Consider the following 22656-nt stretch of genomic DNA (forward strand, 5'->3'; position numbering starts at 1 on the left):
CAATGAACAATACTCATGCAATTTGATTAGAACTTTATTCTCTTTTTGATTTATCTTTATTCAAATGATTGATAATATAAACAATGTGCCAACAGCCTACAAGTTAGAGAGAGAGAGAGAGAGAGAGAGAGAGAGAGGGAGAGGGAGAGAGAGAAGGGGAACAGAGGGAAGAAGAGTATGGATAGAATGTACAGGGAACGATGGACATTATCGATCTTAAATGCAATTACTTCTCTCCATTGAATTATGTTTTATGATTTATGATGTATGTCGAATTATTAAAACCACAATGGTCTTTGTACACTGATCATCATTCTGTGTTTGTGTAATTTAACCATTTGCAATATTGTATTCTATAATTATGTATTTTTAAAATTTGCTTGTAAAATGTGAAAATTCAGTCATTGACTGCTAATCACGATTTGTATTATACATGAATAGAACAAGAAAGAAATCCTTTTCACCATCTAATCGAAAATGTCGCCGGCTTTTAATTGCTTGACCGACAATAACAACCTTTTTACCCTTCAATTTTATTGAATAAGACGAAAGAAAATGTTCGTATCAATCTCCACGCCGAAAAATAAAATGAAAAGAGAACCAGGTTACCCATTAGTAAAGTTAATGATGTATGAAATAAAATTAATGGGACTGAAGACAAAATATTATGCATGCACTTTATTTTCATAACATACAGGGTATACAGTGATGAGCGATGTGATATTACATAGAAAAGCTGACAGTGCGGGTTACCACTTCAAACAGGAACAGTTAATATAATTATTCACATAATCTCTAGAAATAAATTTTAATAGTGATCCGTTGTCAGACGAACGATGCACAGTACAGGTCAATCGCGCTGTTAACGATAATGACCTCATGAAATACAATGCGAAAAATCTAATCTGATAATAATGTCCGCAAATAACATCATACTCCTTCCTTAATTGACTTGACAAGAGAAAGAGAGTGAGAGAAGAAGAGAGAGAGAGAGAGAGAGAGAGAGAAGGGGTGAGAGAGAGAGAGAGAGAGAGAGAGAATAAAACACTTCTAAACGACGGGCTACAAGGAAGACAGTTCAAGAATACTTCAGATACATCTATATTTTTTACTATTCTCCTACCATCAGTATAATCATGTACTTATATTTTTCTCCTCTTAAAACCATTTCTTTGCCAATTTTCTTCAGCTTTTCTTTCTTCAATCAATAACGCTTGTTATGCATCAGGCAAGAAGAACTTATACCACCATCCACTGCCAACGTGTACGATCTCATCAAGGAGAACAACCACTCCTTCGCCAGGTTTAAGGTGGAGTTTGTTGAGCTCGACCCTCGAACTTTCACGCCCGCGGTCCGTGGATACTACCACTGAGCCTTGAAGGGGCAGTGAGTCGCCGTCACCGGTGTGGAAATAATCCACCTCACTGTCAATGCTCCCGAAGTTGAGAGCGATAAAGAAACGCTCCTTTTCAATGTCGATCTCACGGATATACGCAATAACCTAAAGAGAATGGAGGGAATATGGGAGAAGAATTTGGTTGAAAGACTGGTAAAATACGAGAAAGAAAATTGGAACAACTGCAGAATACCCCACCACACACCTAATCTAAGGCCTATGGTCCTTACCCTATAATCTTTAACCTAATCCAAGCCCTTTTCCTAATAGTTATTTAATATATTCAGGGGCGTACGCAGGGGGGGGGTAAGCGGACACATTTTTTTTTTTTTTTTTGGTCTCTAAATTTCATAATTTGACATTTTTTGTCGTTGGGGGGGGGTAAGGTCACCTTATTTAGGTTAGCCGTGGGTGTAATTTTTTTTTTTTTTTTTTTTTTTTTTTTTAAATAAAAAAAAAAAACAAAAAAAAAAAAAAAAAAAAAAAAAAAAAAAGGGGGGGGGGGGGGGGGGGGGGGGGGGGGTTTTAGGTTTTTTTAGGGGGGGTTTACATACATAAAAATACCAAAGGGGGGGGTTTAAACCCCCAAACCCCCCCCCCCCTGCGTACGCCCCTGTTGTTATTCAAAACACACTAAATATCGTTATTACTGTAATTTATATACAAAAATACTTATCCTATACTAAATCTTTACCACTATAACTATGAATCTCCTATCCCTTTAGTACTCACCGGTGTTTTCCTTCTCATTTCAACCTTTATACCTGAGAAAGACATGATCTCTCTCTCTATTTTATTTATGTTTGTATGAAATGTGTGTTTATCATCTAGTCATATACCTAATCTTTTTAATTCCAGTACTCAGCCCTTCAATGTGAAATTTTAGTGCAATAAACTCCATTTGTCATTCAATTCATTTCAATTTAGTTCGTCTTCAAGATGAACTCTAATTCCTTATAGGAGGAAAACTGCCCGAAACGAAGGGACCGGTAAGTCGATCGCCCCTGTCACTTTTGAGATCGTAAACGGGGAAGAGATCTTTTGAATTAACCGTTTAAAGATAAAATTGACTTCTGTCATGCGATTGCATTGTGAAAGGCACGATTATTGGAAAAGGCTGATCATTTAGCAAATAAACATTGGTGTATTTTGTGAGGCTTTTGAAAATTAAAAATGCTGAAGACCACATTGTACGCAAAAAGTGTGTATGGGACTGCAAACACAAGTCATGGGTCTGTAACATTTAGCTGTTACTTATTTCGAATATGAGGGTATTTGAAAAGCCATTCTTTACACTTTGTTCTATGATACTTTTTTACAATTCCTATGTCCCACTTGCAGGCCCAAAAAATGAAAAGGTTAAATTCCAACGGCATTTGAAAGATAATACTAATTTAGAACTACCCTAAACAAAACAAACAAAAAAGGGGGGGGGGGGGAGTGGGCTTGAAAATGTGAGTGAGTGACTGCCTTTTTTAATTCTTTGGTAAACAACATACATAAAATGAGCTGTAAAGGTACATGAGCATTTGTCTGCGTCAATTACTCACTTCTTGTAATGGCCAAAATAAAACAGATTGAACCTTTTCGCAGCAAAACACATATACGACCATTCGGTACAAGGGTCTGAAAATTAGACTACTACTAAAATGATTGCAATCACTAAAGTCGATTCGACAACAGATGCTCGTTATTTTCCCACTAAAAACATTTCCAAAGCCCTTTCGTATTTGACGGAAGTTCTATTTTTAGGATTGTCTTTCCAATGCCGTTTGAATTTAACCTTTTCATTTTGTTTGGGCCTGCAAATGAAACATAGTGCCTTTAAGAACGTACCTCGTCTGAAGATGCGACAAAGTTGATGGTGTCTGTTGTCAAAGCACGATATTCACTGCGTAGCGCCACCAATCGACGGAACATCTGCAAGACTGAATCTTCGTCTTCTTTTTGAGCCTATAAAACAATATAATAGGGGAAAAGAATCTTATGTTTTATATATCCTGTTGTCTAACTATCATTAAGATTAAAAATAAATTATTAAATAAATATTCAAATTCATCATTTGATATTGCTATATCAATATGTTAAAACCAAACCAAATGTAGCGTATAACCAACCAATCGGACTGACTGCACTTCAATAAATAGTGACAATTTCAAGCATGCATGCGATACCGTTCACAAAAGGCGATTCAACAACATTGGGCTTGTCTGGAAATACTAAATATTGATCGCAATCAGAGGGATGACTTTTCCCAAAATTGAGAATCATTTGCAGCTCAATTGTTACGCCCCCACTCGGCAGACCAAAAATTCAACCAAAAAACCATCGCTTCTGACGTCATACTCCGATCGTCAACTGAAACAAAAAATGTCCTCACAAACAGAGATTAGTATCTTACATTCCGGCCCCTAAATGTGAAGATTTTACTGAACATTTACTTCTCTAATCTCTTCTTATTCTCAACCTGGACTTACAGGTATATACTTTATCCAAAATTCCAAAGGAATCCCAAAATTTAAAACATAGCTATCTATACTGAATGCCTTCATACACCAATTAACAAATAATCTAATTTACATTAATTTTCATGAACACCTAAGCAACCAAACAACTTTCTTTTCAAACGAAAAAGAAAAAAGTTGTTCATGTCTAGATTTCCTTGTTACAACACCAAAAAAGGACTACAATTTCCTTTTCAAATAAACTTACAACAAAGTTGGTTGCCATACTACCTGTATCAATGTATAACATGCTTCAATATTAACTTTATAAATTCCTACATTAAAATATGAAAACCAAAATTTCATTCTAAAAAATCTCTGTTGGCAACTGTTACCACTACAACCACTTCTTTCAATCCCATTCAAACTAAAAAAGAAATCTTGTTATGTGTCACCCAATAAAAGGAAATATTGATTCTCTAATCAACACTATGTACGATTTCACAGATACTGTTTAAAACTGAATTGAATTCACATACCAATTCCAGTACACAGAGTCATGTTGTTGTACCCAAATATAACTTCACAAGACATTATCTGCTAGAAAACATAAATTTTCCTAGTCGAAACTTCCAAGTCCCTACATAGACAAATACATCATCTGCATATACCATTTCAATCTTTCTATACACAATCTGCATATATGACATTATCGATTCTGGTATTACATATTCTACCAAATAGCCAATGCCATGTAATTTGGTTGTCATGGAAACAGTAATAAATGACATATCATCAACACGTATAACTGATTTGAATGTATTCTGCAACTTTAAGCTTTCTCCTCTGGAAATGAACCTAATATAGAATACATACAAATGCATTCATCATATGAATATAAAGGAAAATCACATTTACCATTTCTAATGAATCTAAAGTTTGTTTACAAGGTTGAAAACAAAAACGTTACTTTCCAATATCGTGCAAACATAAATTACACCATGTCAGTCCTGCATTATGGTATAATCCATTTTCGTCTAAATCTTGTTCTTTGACATTCTCTGAGTTATTAAAGGATCAGAATAATATGTATTTCCTCTTCTGACTAAATATCAACTTTGTCTGGCAACATTTTTTTTCTCTTGCTTAGAACTTCTTCTGAAGCGCTGTCCTTTCCTCAAGTTTCTTGTAAAAGTCTCTAAAAGTTCTCTGAAAGTTGCTCAATGTTGACACTTTGTCCCTGACGCTGAAGCACAAAAATTCCTTAATTTCTTGACTGATCAATGATACTCTAATACGCGAAAAAGGATCGCTGTCAGTTCCGCTTTCTGGTTTTAAGAACACAAAACACAAATACCTCTACAATTGGCACGGGACAGCGCTAGGCTTGACCCCTCATCTTAGAAACACAGAAATGTCTTCAAGAATCTGCCTCCAAATTAAATAGAGCTTTGTAACTGGTCTCCCCTCAGTACGCTGGTTCTGGTCTTCACTTCACACTGTCGATCGAAGCCTTTCTCTTCTGGCCATGTCTGAAGGACTCTTCCCAAAGGCCAAACATTGCGGTGTGAGTGCTCGTCGACCACCAGTACCAAATCGTAAACCTGGATGATGAGGGAGGTATCGACATGTTACTTCACCTGGTTGACAATCTTGCTCTTCCGCCTCCTCGACACAACCTTCTGTGTACTTGTAGTGCAGAGCGTCATCTCTACCTAGGTTCCTTCTGAGACTCCGCAACCTTTGTTCTGCTACCCATTGGTTGTCTGTCAAGCTACATGTAGGTCGTTTCTCCTTGAAGGGTATGTGAAACTGGTACTGTTCCATCTCTTTGCACTTCCCTTCATTCTGTATGTCAAGAGTCTTTCTGTCATTCACCGACATTCCTTTGTCTGGAATAGCAGCAGCAGGGCCATGCAAGGACCATCCAAGTACAGTATGTACACTCTCTAAGGGCATCAGGGCAAATGGTGCATCTTGCCCTATCAGGAGTCCCACTTCTTGTCCGCAGGCAAATGGTAGATCCAGCCCCTCTAAGTGCTGCCATCCTTCTAAGTCTGGCATACTGGCCATGTCATCACTCAGTAAGTCGGTCTTCCTGTTGGTAGAAACCTTCTGAAGCTTCACTCTTTCTGTCATGAGACCTGTGTCTACCATACGACTCACAACTTGAGTCTGGATCCTTCCATCAGGATCGTCCAAAGTTGATATGGAAAGTATGTGCTCTTCCCCCTGTGCTGACACTTTCCTTACTAGGCCCTCTGTGCAGAAGAAAGTGGTCGAACCAGAGTCCAGGAGAGCGTAGGTCCGAACACATCCATCTCCATCTGCTGCCTGAACATGCACTGGACCTATGGGAAGTACACATCGCATACCGGCCCCTATGGCGATTCCGTAACTTGCTTCTGACCCAGTTAATATGGAGCCATTCTGTTCTGTGGTTTCACTCTGATTAGTGGTGGTATCATACTTCAAGGGCTCTCCATGCTGGGAGAAGTCCTTGTCTCTTACAGTAGCGCTGACCATGTTGGGTTGCAACTCTGAGGGCCGTCTCAGCTGGTAGACACCCTTCTCTAAATCTGTAGCCATGCTGGGCTCCGTCGTCAAGGCCCCTCTTCGTTGAGAGACATCTTTATCTGCAGCAGCAGTCATGCTCTCTCCACGCTGGGAGAAGTCCTTGTCTGTAGTGCTGACCCTGTTAGGTTGCACCTGTGAGGGCTGTCTCAGCTGGTAGACAGCCTTCTCTAAATCTGTAGCCATGCTGGGCTCCGTCGTCAAGGCCCCTCTTTGTTGGGAGACATCTTTATCTACAGCAGCAGTCATGCTCTCTCCATGCTGGGAGAAAACCTCTTCCTCAGCTTTTGCCATGCTGAGTCTTGTCTGTAACTCAAGCTTACTCCTTCTCTGCTTCAGCTTAAACTCCTCCAGTTCAAGAGCTTGTTGTTCGTTGAGAGCTGCTGCCTGGGCTGCCAAGGCCGCTCTCTTCACCATTGCTTTGACTCTAGCTCTGGAGGTACTGCTTGTGCTGCTCTTGCCAGTCTGGCTTGCTGAATCCCCGGGCTTGACGGACTCTTGATGGGACATATCGCTCATGTTGACTTAAAGCACTGTTGTTGAACTTAATGTAGCGTATAACCAACCAATCGGACTGACTGCACTTCAATAAATAGTGACAATTTCAAGCATGATGCGATACCGTTCACAAAAGGCGATTCAACAACATTGGGCTTGTCTGGAAATACTAAATATTGATCGCAATCAGAGGGATGACTTTTCCCAAAATTGAGAATCATTTGCAGCTCAATTGTTACGCCCCCACTCGGCAGACCAAAAATTCAACCAAAAAACCATCGCTTCTGACGTCATACTCCGATCGTCAACTGAAACAAAAAATGTCCTCACAAACAGAGATTAGTATCTTACACCAAAATTCAAACGAAAAGTTTACCCTGACAAGTAGTATATGTTTTTTTTTAAATTTGTATTCGGCATAATTTGAAAATGTACAATAAACATTACGAGAACTATAATTATGCTCGAAACGCGTAGAAAATGAAATGGATAATAAACAAAATACCTTGCACTGAGAGGCTCTAGTTGAAATTGTGGATAGAGGTGGCCTGAATAGCACTATTTCATAGGGGCATAGCCCCGAAGAAAATAGTGCCATTTCTGTCGCCGAGGAATCCATAATTTTAACTAGTGGCTTGAAATATTGCATGATATATATTTTTTTTTCTTCAAACCAAACTTCATAAAAATAATAATAATTATGTTAACTGTGCACTATACCATGGGTGTTTGGTCACATGATGCTATGTTGACCGATCACTTAACATGATTTCATTGATTAAAAATATAATAAGAAATATTTACCGAGCAGCGTAGACGACAGTACCGCGACCGCGACCGATAGCACATTGATCTTGATCGATCGCATATATATGACGTCATCCATGTGTATAGTGCCATTGTATAGTGCACTATACCATGGATGTTTGGTCACATGATGCTATGTTGACCGATCACTAAACAGGATTTCATTGATTAAAAATATAATAAGAAATATTTACCGCGACATTGACTTGTTGATAGTTAGAATGAACAGGGAGGTATATATAATCTTCTGATGTTGAAAACCCTGCATTCATTGTTGCATCCCACTGCATTGGAGAACGTTCATAATCTCGTGTCTTCAATTGCCATACACTCTGGAAGTGAAAAATATATATCAAAGAACTAAATGAAGGTTTCCGTTAAATAATTGCTTAATGGAGTTTATTATTAAGAATATAATTTTGCTCAAAATGTAGGTGTCTATGAGCTCCTATACCGGTGCCCATCAATTTTGCAATGGATTTTATTTGAATAACAGATAATATGTAGCCAATATCATTTTAATGTCCCCGAGAAGGAGGGGGGGGGGGGGGTCAGTTTTCTCCAGCTTTTGAGTATACATACAGTATAGTCAAACCTGTGTTTCGAGGCATCCAACGGGAAACAGGGAAAGTGGCCGCTGCAGGCGGTGGCCTTTCTAGACAAGTTCTATAACACACATTTATTTTTCTATGGAGACAAAAGATGGACATGGCCTTTTTAAAGAGAGGTGCCCACTCAGACAAGTTTGACTGTGTACTTGAATATATTTGAGATTACAAATTAATGTACAAATCCACCTATATAGGAGATAGCTGTATACCACAGCAGAGTCTTGTATAGGAGGCGAGGGGGTAAAGGTTGTAGCCCCGATAATTTAAAAATTACTTATCATTTAGGGCAACCAACATGAAGGCGCGGGGTGAGCTAATTGTTTTTGGAATAAGTTTCCTATCCTATTTAGATGATAAAATTACATATTCACAAAAAACATGTCTCTAGCTATTCAAGTATCTTCTCCCAGATCGGTGGTTGCAACATTTCCCACCCATCTCTGTTCTCTGCCATCATACTAGGACATGCAGTGTCACTCCATGTCGGGTTTTTATATTCTCCTCCCATGTTGCTTCTCGGCTTCTCTCTTGGTCAATACCTTTTACTTTTCTTTCTAACAAATCTTTCAAGGAACTATGATGTCTTTTAATGTGACCAAGGTATTTTCGCCTTTCTTTCTTTAATTATTGCTATTTTGTTTAAGCCCCACGATATGAAAACAAATTATGTTAATTTTCATATCTGTCTATGCATGATATTCTCATCATTCGTGCATGTACGGAAGAGAAATATTCGTGAAAAAAAGCGTGTGCCCCAATCTGACCTCTTGAAAAGCTGTGTCTGCATCCCGCCCCCCCCCCCCCACTCAGTGTTAGTTAGGGTAGGCATATGCATGTTTCCTTCTTTTTAAAACACCCCCCTATTTAAAGTCCGATGTGTAAAGTCGATACGGGCCGGATTTTTGTGTACTACGAGCCGGACTTTGGAGCGTGAAAAGTACCCCCTTTACCGGACATTTTGGGAACACGCATGGTATCCCTCCGTTCACGGAGTGTGGGGGGGGGGGGGTGGGGAGAGGGGGGAGGTCTGCATGGACGCATTTAATAGTTCTTCAACTAACTAATTGTTAAACCTATTATCTATGACCAATGGATGGTAAAATGAAATAATATTGTTTTTTCTCTTACTGGATCAGTCTTGGCGCGGAGATCCTTCACTTGTTCATACTCTAGGTCCTGTAGATTCTCCATCCCAAGTTCATCACCATAGTAACAGATGGGCGTGCCTGGTAGAGTCAGGAGGAGGATGTTGGCCACTTTGCTGTACTCGGGTGCCAGACGACTGGCAATGCGACTAGCACCATAATTACCAAGCTGAAACATTGAGTATATCAGATATATTTTTTGAATGAGAAAATTATTTGTCATTTTTCGATACAGAAATGGAATGGTTCCTTCAAGATAAACTTTAGTACTGGTAATGCGATTGCATTGTGAAAGAATAGGTGTGGAGAGGATCAGAAACAGTTGATCATGTAGCATGTAAGTATTGGTGTGCACTGCAAAGTTCTAGAGTCATCAAAATCATAATAAATTTGACCGAGTCTTGGTAAAGTAACAAGCACTGTACACAGAAAGCTATATATGGGACAACACACATGGTGTCGGGGCTGGTACTACCTTGATTTCCTTGTCTTTCTATACTCATAACTCAGCCAGTATACATTTTCTTCCAAAATTGTTTGGCACATGTCATTTATTTGTAATCTTGAACATTCAGTGTAAGTTTCGTTTGATTCTGTGAGAATTAATTTTCTTTTTTTTTTTACCAGAACTCAAGTTTATCTTTCAGTACCGATATCTTGATTAGCGAGATATCATAATGCAAGGAATTGGTTTATTATTAAGAAAGCATCAACAAAATACACGTTCACTAATGAACTCAGCCACACTGTGGAGTGTGGAACACATTCAACGTCTCCCCGAATCAACTTTATGCCTATGATATTCAGTAGGGAAACTACCTTTCTTTTGACTAGACTGTAAAAGATTAAAATCAGAGATCTGGGACAGTGTAACTTCTAATTACCCTTAGGAACGGATTATCTTTGGAATATTAAATAACTAAGTGGAGCTGGAATATTACCATGCAGTTCAGTAAATAGAGGATACTCGCCTCCGTGCCTCGACAATGAATCAGGTTTTTCAGAATGTGTGTCGAATTATCTTTGCTGATAATGGTGAACAAACCCCTGATACAGGCGCGGATAGTGAGCACTATTTTTTTTTTTTTTTTGAAAAATCGCACCCCCCCCCTTGAGCGCCAAAGGGGGGGGGGGGAGGGGGGCATCTCCAAAACAGGTAAAATTAACATGTTTTTACACGGTTTTTTCCCAGGGGGGGGGGGGGAGGCCCCCCGGGCCCCACTGGATCCGCCACTGCCCTGATAAGTGTCCAGGTCGTTATAAGAAACTATTAAATGAACATGGTAGATTCTGTCCACAAACTACGCTGGATTGGTGAAACATTAATTCAATTCAATGGTGGTTCTATTTTGACAATTCTTTGAAGCGAAAGCCTGAAATTAGCATCATTCACAATTTGCTCACAACGTGAATACAAAATAGTAAATGACTGAAAACAATTTAATTCTTTAGTTTATATATTTTTATTTAAAATATCTAAAATAGAGAATGAAATTATTAAAAGTGAAAAAGTTATTCTACCCCTGATTTTCTTTAATATCATTATACTATTTTTAAAATCAGTCTATGACATACTGATCGAAATGACATAGTCCTGCAAAAGAAGTGGCAAATTGTATTGAAATAAAGATAGAAATTTAAAAAAAAGTTTTACACTACACATCATGAATACGACAAAAACTGGAACTATTATGTATTTTGAAAAAGCATATTGATATTGTTATTTCAAAATAAAATAAAGATTGAAAGGCCACTTACCTGGAAGTTGGGCCAGTTACCCTCATCCATTACGTCGAGCCACTTTCTAATCAGAGCCTCAAGTTCACGTCCAGTTATCGTCCCACCTTGACCCATGGGGTCTCCCATCTCCAATAGGTTAAAGTTCATTGGTAGATTTGCTCCCGGGTCATTGGAAGTACCGTAATATGACTGGACGTACGTTGTGTTGCTGTCAGAATCAGTCAGCATCACTCTAGAAGAACAAAACATGAATACTAAATGTTATCATTATTGTTTTCGTAAAGCTTAAAATGGCATAGGCCTATCTTTAGGTAATGAAAGAGGTGATTGGAACAAAATCAAAGAATAGTAACGCGGAATATTTCGGCTTTCTGGTCATTCTTGCGATTTACTCTGATGCGTGCAAGACAAAAAGCGTTTGCTATTCTTCGATATCTTTATAAGTTGGAAGAGGGAAGGGAGCAATGATTCATTTCCTCGATATATGGATGGGAAAAACGTATCCTCTCTCACACAATCAAGCTCTTTAAAAATCCCGATGATGAAAATGAAAGCTATGAGTTAACTTTTGTTACTATTTGCGCATCAATAAATAAGACATACTTCATTGCATGGGCATGACGAAATATACAAAATATTGTAATGGAAAATACCCTAAAGATTTCATAGTGTTAGGTTCTTTACCTGTAGGTGCCCGCAGTTGAGAATTTGTAGAAGACACCATCCCTCCAAGTTTGCAATAGTGAATGAGACATGCCATCATATTCTGCTGTGTAATCATGGTGAAGTGATTCGTATTGCTGGAAGAAGAAGGCATATTCATTTCAATTTATCTTCAATTCTGAACTTGGCACAATAATTACTAATAAATGCTAATTGCTGGATATTGTTCAGACTTGTTGCTTCTAAGTATGCAGATGATACAGGTGATGATAGGAGAAAGTAACTGGATGACGAAGTGAAACTGGATATAATTTAGAAACCGGAAATTAATATGAATTCTCAATTATCATTTGTTACACTCTATATTATGATGTGTTTTGCATCGTACAAAAAAAAAAAAGCAGAAAAGAAATCAAAAAGAACCAAAAAAGGGAGCTACCATTACTTCAAACTGAACAGCGCATACATTGCTTTTATTTATTCATGCATTGTATATCACTAATGGATACAAGCTCGGTTAGCACATGCAGGTAATAACGCCAGCGAAATCACGCCACGTGATTTGCATCTCCTTTGGCAACACCTTATTTTGGCTTGCTTTGTATACTGTTCTCTACAAAGTTGGAATAATTTTTTTCTTCTTTTTCATTAAGTTATTGTGAAAATATATTTTTTTGAATAGATAAAATCGTAAAGTTTATATCTTCTAATAAGGTTACTGATCAATCTAAAAGTTTTAGAGATTGAAGAAAAAAAGTTCTGAGACGATATAAACTAATCTATCACGAATAAACCATATTGCCGCAATCATTTCATGAACAGAGGTACGAGTTGTTTCCATCTTTATTGGCAATAGTAAATTTTACTAAATGGAATGAGATGATTACCGAGTGGTTGGAACCGATGGATATGTAATCAGCATTAACAGGTTCATCTGTGAAGTCTGGAGCTTCGTGGAAATACCTGACTCCTCGAATGTTAAATCCATCCACTCCTCGAGTAAACCATCTCTCAAGAGCATCCTGTGTAAAATAAATTCAATAAATGTATAAATAATAACATTTAAAGCAACAACAATGATAATACTAATAGTAATCATAATAATAATAATAATTATGATAATGATAATGATAATAATACAAATCATAATGATATTAATAATAAAAGTGGTGGGTTCTTGTAAAAAGGCTCATGTCTGACACATTGCCAATCCTGGCACAAACCCCGCACTCTGCGGTTCACCTTGTGTTTGACAAAATTTATCTATCTTTAAAGGCATCGTTTAACAATGTTAAATCTGAGATACACGGCTCTACGTGTTAGCAGTGTCTGTGATATGGTGTTAAATTGAAGCCCTAAAAAATTGCGCTTCAAAATGATCAAGAAGTGCCTCAAAAATTTAAAATCTTTGAGTGACCGGTTTTACCATAGTCTTTTCCCCCAATAGACTGTAGTGTTATGAAAACCGTTTGGCAAACGGTTTTCAAAATTTGTAATTCCAATCATAAATATCTTGATAATTAGACAGGCGATCGGCTTGTAAAAGTCATGGGGTTCCTGACTGACCTAAAGGTCTATAATTATCATTGCAGCATGAGCTAAATCCAGAATTTTGTTTCAGAATATAAGACAAAGTTACCATATCCCTTTAAAGAAAAAATAAGGAATTTAAGTTTGATTTATGAAGAAAACAACCCAGATCTATCGGCATACTTGGAATCTGAATCATAATCATAGGCTAATAAATCCTAAGATAACAGTTGATTTGGAAAACTATGATTTTTTTGTACTAAATGATCCTCGGAAATGCGTTTATAAATTATGCAATGGCCTAGTCGATCTTATAGCCAGGTGATATAATTATAGGAAGACTTACTTCCATTACATTTTTTAAAGCAGTCATTTTTGTGTAAAGCTATTGCAGCTTTCTGTGAGAATCCGGCCCGATGATTAATCTCTAAAACCAAATGAAGGTGTTGTGGCCTAGTGAATACGTCACCAGACTGTGGATCACAACGGTTCGTTATTCGAGTCCCGCCGGGGCACTACAGAGTGAGTCAGAAAAAATGTCCCACTTTTTAAAAGTTGTATTGTTTGAAGTATGAATATTTAATCATGAGTTTCATAATATGTCTTGATAGAGTTATCCTCCCAGTACATTTAGGTACCATTTTTATTTGAATCTCTGCATGCATGACTGAACATCAGACAATCTTTACAAGACTGCCAGATCTCACTATCAAGATACATCACGAAACCCATAATTAAATATTCATACTTCAAACAATACAACTTTTAAAAAGTGGGACATTTTTTCTGACTCACTCTGTATAATGCCCTTTTGCAAGACACATTTGCCAAACTCGACCTACGTGAGGGAAATGGGTATACTGTACCTGACAGGTATTAATCAATTCCTTGAATTGCTATAGCATCATAATGACAGCCATGCTATAAGCTGGGGTAATATTGGTGGAATGCCAGGGTTTTGTCTGACAAGCAGACATCAGCACTATACACAAGAACCCACTATTATCATTATTATTGTTATGGAATTTTCTCGAATACCTTACATAAATGTTAACATTCCAAAGCAGAAAGGATTAAGACTTCAAAGTATGTTATATTAGAAGAATATTTTTGTAATGAACATTACCGATAAGTGTGCTCGGACCTCTTCGTTGGCGAGGTCAAGATCGGGTTGATATTCGGAATATTGATGAAGAAAACATTTATCTGCGACATCATCACAATTCCATGCACTGCCACTGTACAAACTTATCTAGAAAGTGAGGGAGGGAAATAACAGCATTATATTTGAAAATGTCAAACAAAAGAAATTTAGATTTTTAGATTTGTATCAAAATATCAAGTATACCCGTTCATGATAAACTCTTGCTGCTGCGAAAGGTGATGAAATAGAAGGAGAAAAAGAGGAGGAAGAAGAGGAAGAAGAAGAAGAAGAAGAGAAGAAGAAGGAGAATAGGTGTTCCTTAGCTGATAAACGCAAACACTTTCTTTCTTCCAATTTTTATTGAGAACACATAACATCAAATATTCACATAATGTTATCATATTAACACACACACAAAAAAAAAACGATTGTGAGGAACATCTTCTATTTTCAATTTCAATTTGTTTTCTTCTATTTCCTTCTATTTTCTAGCCTCGTGTCCATATATGTCCTTGTTAATTTACATTTAAGAGCATCCAAAAATATATTTGGATTGCATTAGGATCGGAGTCTGTTTATAATTATGATCGGTTTTAAAGCCGTTTTGTTTTTGTTTTTAGAATTTGAATAAAATCTGCATCATTATGTAAAAAGAAACTACAATTAAGTTTCCCGAAACTGGGACCTTTGGGTGGTTGGTCATCTTAAATTAATATACAATCGCTTTAGCACAATGTATTTAGGATCTTACCCAATTGTTAGGCTCAGGTGCGTCGGTCCATGTGTAGAATTCTTGATACTTCAAATCGTCATCAGAATCTGGCGTTCCAGCAACTACTTTCCTGCTTTTCTGGAAGAACTCGTGATGGGCACTTGAATGATTCGGAATGAAGTCCAAGATGAGTTTAATATCTGTAAAACAATGGTCGTCTCATTAAAGCATTTCTTTCACAGTGGCGTAGCGTCTTTAAAGGGGCAATGGTTGTCATGGGGTCATGTTTTTTTTCTTCATTTTTACATGCAATTTTTACTGGTTAGATGAAATCTAAAGGAATGTGTGCAGCCTGAGTAAAGGTTCGTATCATTTTCAGGTTATCTATTTCCTTCTTCCCTCCTTCTTTCCCCTCTCTCTGTCTCTCTTTCTCTCTATCTGATAAACGGAAGTTCAAAGGGCATACCCCTAGCTACAACATTGCATAATAATCACAAGTAGAATGATTTACACCTCTTAAAATAGAAAAATTATACTAAAGCTAAGGTATAAACTGTCAAATTGTACTATAAAGTTACTGGCTCCAAACAGACGTATTGGATAAAAAGTAAACCTTCAAATCTATTGACTAATCTTCCTCTTCTGGGAACTTTAGTGAAGAATATAATATGGGCAAAAAAAAAGACAGGGAGAGAGAGAGAGAGAGAGAGAGAGAGAAGGAAAGAGTAAAAAAGAGAGGGGAGGACTGAAACCAGAGGTCGGGGTAGGGGGTAGGGTTGGACATACATGTAATATATATATATCTTCTGTTATATATACAAATCATCATAAAAATGATTACCATTATCATGCAGTACTTGGACGAGTTCCTCAAAATCGTCAATGCTTCCGAGTACATCGTCCACCAAAGTGAAATCGGTGATGTCCTCGCCGTTGTCTCGTCCTCCCGATTTGTAGATCGAAGACAGCAAGACTGCGTTGATTCCTAGATCGTTCTTCAAGTAGTCCACTTTGTTAATGATTCCTGTATGTAAACAAGAAAATCAACTTATTTCTATAGAAATGACAAGGTCATTAAATCCATCACAGAAAAAGGGTGGTTTTCCAAGCGAAAAGTGGACAACCGGAGCATCGTAGAAGTGTGACTCTTAGTCCATGTTTGGCGTTCAACAATAAGGGATAGAGCAACGTCGATCTGGCGCTGCTCAGTGGCTGCCGGGCTCACGATCAATTGGGCAAAAAGAATTTCCGTTTCGGTTTAATAAAATTTGGAGTGGACTATTAGGCTATTATTATTATTATTATTATTAAAAGTACTTTTGCAGCACATAATACATTTCTTTCCCTCCTGAAATTAGGTCAATGGTTATAATAATACAATGTAACCATATTGAAAATTATAGTTCTTTCTTGATGTTAGGGATTTAGTATTCTTAACAAAAGAACAAAAAGAAAAAGTTTCACAATTGGCAATGAAAACTGCCATAACTTGGATAAGATTCTTACACTTTACAATTAGTAGGATGATTAAGTTTTTCGGTAAAGTATCGCTTGCCCGGATGCATCGCCGAGTAGACTTCAGTGATTTAATACAGTCTTACCTTAAGTGCGCTAGAGAATTGAATTAAACACAATAAACGCGTTGACTTTTAGGTCACCCAGTCCAATTATTATAGTCATTTCAATTTTCAAAGAAAGGTGAAAAGCCTCATTGTAATCTCATTTGAATGATGGAAGTGTTCAAAGACAAACTGTGAATCGGAATTCCTGTCTCCTTTCCATGCCTGAAAGCTTGCATTCTTAGTTGAATGTTATATTCATTTGATGGTCAAGTTTTTAAAAATTAATCAGTATCGGAATAAATTGCAGTGGAGTATGCAAAAGGGGGATGTGGGGGGGGGGGGGGTGCGGCTGAACGAAAGATTGAATGGAAGGTTATTAATGTTTCTGAGAGTAGTTTGATTTAGGACTAACCTTGCAAATCCCCAACGCCGTCTCCCCCGATAATAGAGTCGACGTCAGCCGCCGAGTCGGCAAACGACCTCGGGAAGATCTGGTAGACGACAGCGGATTGCCACCACGGCAGACATCTTGGTGTGGTGATGATGAGGAAGATGGCCATACCAAGCATAGCACACCATCCAGCTAGGATGATCAGGAGACATATCCAACGAGCAGCCCGCCATCCGGGGGTTTGGGAGAACTTCAACAGCTCTTCCTTGCCCATACCTGTACCAGAAATAAATAAATAAATACATAAATATTTTTAAAATAAAAAAATAAGCGAACAGTCAAACAAACATACGAATAATTTGATAAATGAATTAATGAATGGAAAATTATACAGATAGTTAGATAGATAGATGGATAGATAGATAAATAAATAGATAAATGAATAAACATCATTATGTCTTTGGTTGTCGTAAATTACTTTGGTCACAAAAAGGTCAGAAAATTGTGCAATTTTCGCCGCCAGCAGATATGGAGTTGCAGAAATAAATAAACCAGATGAGGATATCATCAATTATTCCACTACCTCCTTCTTTAACGTTAATCTCAAATTTTTGTTTTATAAACCAAACCTCTCCATTACGAGATGCTTACATTGTGGCTTTTCATGCTTCTCGATCTATGCTTTTATTATAGCCTTTCAAATTACAGAGATTGTATACATAACTTCAACTCTTGGTGTGTGGAAAACTATCTGAAACTGATCGTGCCGAAAACCAAAGAGATCCTGTTTGATTTCAAGATCAAAGTAAAAAGTAAACCAAGTGACCACCTGCATTTGCAGCCAACATCAAATTCTGTAGAACTTTGCAGGAATTATGAATAAGTCATGTATGTCCTATCTGTGAAATTTAAACATTAGCAGTGTCCTATAGTATTCAAATCATGCAAGGAAACCCGTTTAACTTTTAGACTTTCGTGTCAGACACTACTGAGCGACTGACAGACATCTTTTTTCTTTGGTAATAACATACATAGCAATGTGTACGGCTGTCAAGGTGTGAATGAAAATTATTACAGGCTAAGAAATGGTAAAAGGTGGCATTTGAAGAAATCCCGCACTTCGAGGTACCTGAACTCTTTTGTTCCATACTCTATCCGTCTGTTGAATGAAAATAATGTTAGATGTAAAATGTATGATTCGTATTATATTTTGTTTAATAATTTGATTATAGGAAATTATCAAAAATTTATTTGTATTTATTAGGACAATTATTTATAATTTCTTATAATAGTCATCTTTTAAAAATGAAATTAAAAAGGTCTCTTTTGTATTTATACTCACATGTCATAATATATTTCATGTATATTGATAATGATTATTATTAAATTATATGTGCCTCATTCAATTATTAATACACCCACGCTATGCCACTGTCACAGTACGTGATACATAGCAGTCCTTTATATCGGTAGCAAGTACATCCAAATAAAAACGATTGAATTGATTATAATTTTACTCCATACAGTCATGACCAAATACTCTGTAAAAAAACATTTTACTACAGCTTGCAGTTACTGTAATGAAATTTTGCTTGTATTCAAGGTCTTCTATTAAATCGCCTGGAATATTATAGATTTATTTAAAAAGTTTTTCCCAACTTACAAAAATTTATTTGTATTTATTAGGACAATTATTTATAATTTCTTATAATAGTCATCTTTTAAAAAATCATGGATCATGAATAAATGGGGTAATTGTTATACAGGGTTGTTGCTGAAAAAAAAGGTTTTCAAGTTCAAATTACTCCTGGTTCGATTTTTTTTTTGTCCGACATATTATTTTGTTGTCCACAGAAAAACCTTTCTTCTGATATTTTGCTGTTCTTAAGTTTGGTCACCGTCGTGCAAAGAGGCGTGTACGAGACTTTGCCCGATATACTGTTTGTCTTTAATCTTCTTGTGTTCATCGTCCAATACCAGTTAGTACCGGTTCTTTCTCTCTATCAGTTAAAGATAGAGTATGGTTAATAATTGACAAGGGTTGCTGATCATCCGCACAATTTATGCCCCTCTTAGGTATACAATTGATTTGTTTGATATATTTTCTCTCTCAATCTCAATTTTTATTCCGCCCCAACATAATGTTACGTGAGTGATGGAATCAAAGATTAGTGGGAGAGATATATTCGTAATTTTAACCAGAAGTCATGGTAACATTCTTGCAACCTGTAGACCAATACTCATGTTCTGCTAAAACATACTATTGCATTTGAAAATATCTGAATGTAAATATTTTGTTATTGTCTAGTAAAGAACACAAAGAAACGAACATGTTAAGGATTGAGATGTGTTCGAATGCATTATCATGAGCACCTAACCTTTCAAGTATTATTGTATTACCTTTCAAGTTACATCACGCAGTCACGTGACAGAGAGATGATGTGGCAAATAAATTTATCATAATCATGATTGTGTACTAGAAATATATCTTTTAAAACAAATATCGAGGCAATTATGACGGTGTCAAAGTAGACCCCATCATGTGAGCAAATAGAATACGCCCCGTGTACACGTGAACTTTACACTCAGCAAATCCCATATTAATTGAAGAGCTGATAAAACTCCAGATTGTAATGGTACGAGGTGGTGTTATTTTGTGACGGACAGCATGCAGAGCATTTAGCTATATAAAACAAAAATATTTGTGGACTCCATTAGAGTTTCTAAATTGCATTGCTTATCACAGAAAATAATGCCCAAGAATCCTAGATCGTTAACCAAATTGCCGTTATGTCATTAAAAAAATTGATTTGGCGATGTTAAAGTTTATAAAGCCAATGTTATCATAACAAAACGGGCGACTATTTCATTTCTTTCTTAAGAAAGCGATATGAGGATATCTTGGGTTGGCATACAAATTTGAGAAAGCTTTTCACCAAGCTTTCTCAATGCTCGTGTTAAAATTCATATGATTGTGCCTCTGGTATGAATCTTAAAGTATTGAATAGATGAAACTGAACCAAATTATGAAATGACTCTACAAAACAATCATCAGAGTGAGAGAGCCAGAGGGGGAGAGAGAGAGAGAGAGAGAGAGAGGGAGGGAGAGAGAGAGAGAGAGAGAGAGAGACTCACAGTGAGGAAGAGAAGGGTGATGAAATAACACTAATAATCTTTAATCATGTTGAGCATAAAATTATCTAATAGAAATCGACGAAAGATTCATGAAATGCTCTGTAAGGATAGATTAACTGACGAAGAATAATAGCTGATTTAGAAACACACCTGCGTATGGCCTAGTGCAGAGCTGAGGACTGGTTGAAGATCCTTGTTCAGCATCATTCACCTCACTATAGTGAGAAACTTCCCCCTCAGCTTCTGCCTTTTTCGACGTCTCCGAGTCCTTCATTGTCTCCTTCATTTCCACGTTATCGAAGCCATTGTTATCCATTTCGAGAATGAAATCGCTGTCGACTCCCAGCTAAATGTTAGAAAGAAACCTGTCGTCGATGAAGATCTTTGTGGTCTGCCCTTCTGCCTCCGATCAGCTCAAAACTAATTGTGACGTGAAGGTGAAGATGAGAGACTTTGATTCGATCGCCTTAATAATCGGAATGTGGTGTTATTAGAATGGGTGTTTATGGATCGGGGCGGTATGTGTGTGTGCGTGTGCGTGTGTGTGTGTGTGTATGCGTGTGTGTGTGTGTTTGTGTGTGGGGGTATAATCTGTACATCATAATTGGGAATAGAGGGCAAATGCTATCAAATGAATATTGACAGAAGTCAATATAAGCTTTTCAAGATGACTTCTCTCTCTCTCTCTCTCTCTCTCTCTCTCTCTCTCTCTCTATCTCTCCTCATGAAAAGTCTCAGCGTCGTAGCGTGCATGGTACCAGGGACTTGGGATACTAAGTGGCACTTGTGTCATAGGTAGGGGGGTCGGTCTGGCTAGGTGGGGAAATACGAATTGGGCTACTGACTATGAGGTGGGTGTTGGAATGGTATCTTCTTGTTCATGTTCCCTCTCCCCTCGTCGACTGAGGGCGAAGGCACGCGCCCATCTTACCCCGCCCCCCCTGTTTCTACGTCTCTGAATACGTTTCATGTTTATGAGTTCACAAAGTAAGCTATTCTATAAGACAAGAAGAAGAAAATTAATTATCATGATTATGTTTGTCCAATTCAAAATGAATGAGCTGCCAGACATTAAGATGGTGGCTGCGTCTGCATAGTTAATGTTGTTATATCATTATTAGTTTCATTATTATTGTTATTACTGTTACTATTGTTATAAGTATCATTATCATTAGTAATATCATCATCTTAGTTGTTGTTGTTGTTGTCCTTGTTATTAATAACTGGATTCATCACACAAGCACGCATGCAATTTTGTGTGTATGTATATAAAGAGAGAGAGAGAGAGAGTGAGAGAGAGAGAAAAGGAGAGAGAGAGATGGATAGACAGAGAGAGAGAGAGAGAGAAACAGTCAGACAGAGAGAGAGAGAGAGAGAGAGAGAGGGAGAAAGAGAGAGAAAGAGAGAGAAAGAGAGAGAGAGAGAGAGAGAGAGTCAATATCGCCACCCAATCGCTGGGCGACAACGGGGATAGCTCTTGCATGCGCCGAGCGCGCATAATAACTATTCAGCTAATCTAGATTCATACCAAGAAACAATGGAATGTGTATTATACTGGTTTTGCAGCGTATCAGGACGATTACTCCCTGGAAAATCAGCCCTGGAAATTACCTCCCGGCAAACTACCAATCAAGGACATTGACCCCCCCCCCCCCCGGAAAATTACCCCTATAATTACAGAAAAATTATCCCCGTGGAATAATACCTACCACCCCTGAAAAAATGGAATGTGTATTATAATGGTTTGCTGCGTATCAAGACAACTACTCACTAGGACAACCCCCCCCCCCCCATGGACAAGCAAGGAAATCCAGCCCCGAGACCAATTAACTCCCCCCCCCCCTCCCCCACGAAATTACCTTGCCTGTTCATTAAAGAGAAAACCGGGGTTAATATTATCCGAAGGGTGGTTGTCCGAGTGTGTAATGTAGTTTGCGTTATTATCCAAGGAGGTCATTTTCAGGGGGGGGGGGGGTAATTTTCCTAGGGGATATTTTCAGGGGGTAATTTTCCTAGGGGTTATCCTCAGGGGGTAGTTTTCCGGGGGTTATTTTCCGGGGGTGATTGTCCAGGGGGTAATTGCCCTAGAACCATTTTGCTGCTAAATACGTCAAGTCATTTTCGAAGCCTTTTAGTTACCCCCTTTTACCACGTTATTACGTCAGTTAAAATCCTTCAGCTTAATTAAGTCTGCATATTTTTTTCATGGACATTGAATCCCCCCTCACTAACTTCCTCCTCCCGCGATGGGGGAAGGCAAGGCCCTTTCGCCCCCTTCTTCTTTTCTTCCCTTGCTCTCTTTC

General features: G+C 37.7%; 1 protein-coding gene across 1 annotated transcript; it reads right to left on the minus strand.

Moving 5' to 3' along the window:
- Positions 1 to 18: 18 nt before the first annotated feature.
- On the minus strand, positions 19 to 20837 carry LOC586832 (neutral and basic amino acid transport protein rBAT). The gene is made up of 12 exons (XM_030999368.1): positions 20504 to 20837; positions 17240 to 17494; positions 16107 to 16289; positions 15305 to 15465; positions 14536 to 14661; positions 12767 to 12901; positions 11901 to 12016; positions 11235 to 11448; positions 9460 to 9645; positions 7915 to 8052; positions 3234 to 3350; positions 19 to 1502 (listed from the first exon to the last, which is right to left on the minus strand). Exons 1-12 carry the CDS (start codon positions 20667 to 20669, stop codon positions 1218 to 1220), a joined length of 2082 nt encoding a protein of 693 aa, XP_030855228.1. The 5' UTR covers positions 20670 to 20837; the 3' UTR covers positions 19 to 1217.
- Positions 20838 to 22656: the final 1819 nt, after the last annotated feature.

The sequence above is a fragment of the Strongylocentrotus purpuratus genome, unplaced genomic scaffold (genome assembly GCF_000002235.5).
Source record: "Strongylocentrotus purpuratus isolate Spur 01 unplaced genomic scaffold, Spur_5.0 spur5_scaffold_5, whole genome shotgun sequence".
Lineage (NCBI taxonomy): Eukaryota > Metazoa > Echinodermata > Echinoidea > Camarodonta > Strongylocentrotidae > Strongylocentrotus > Strongylocentrotus purpuratus.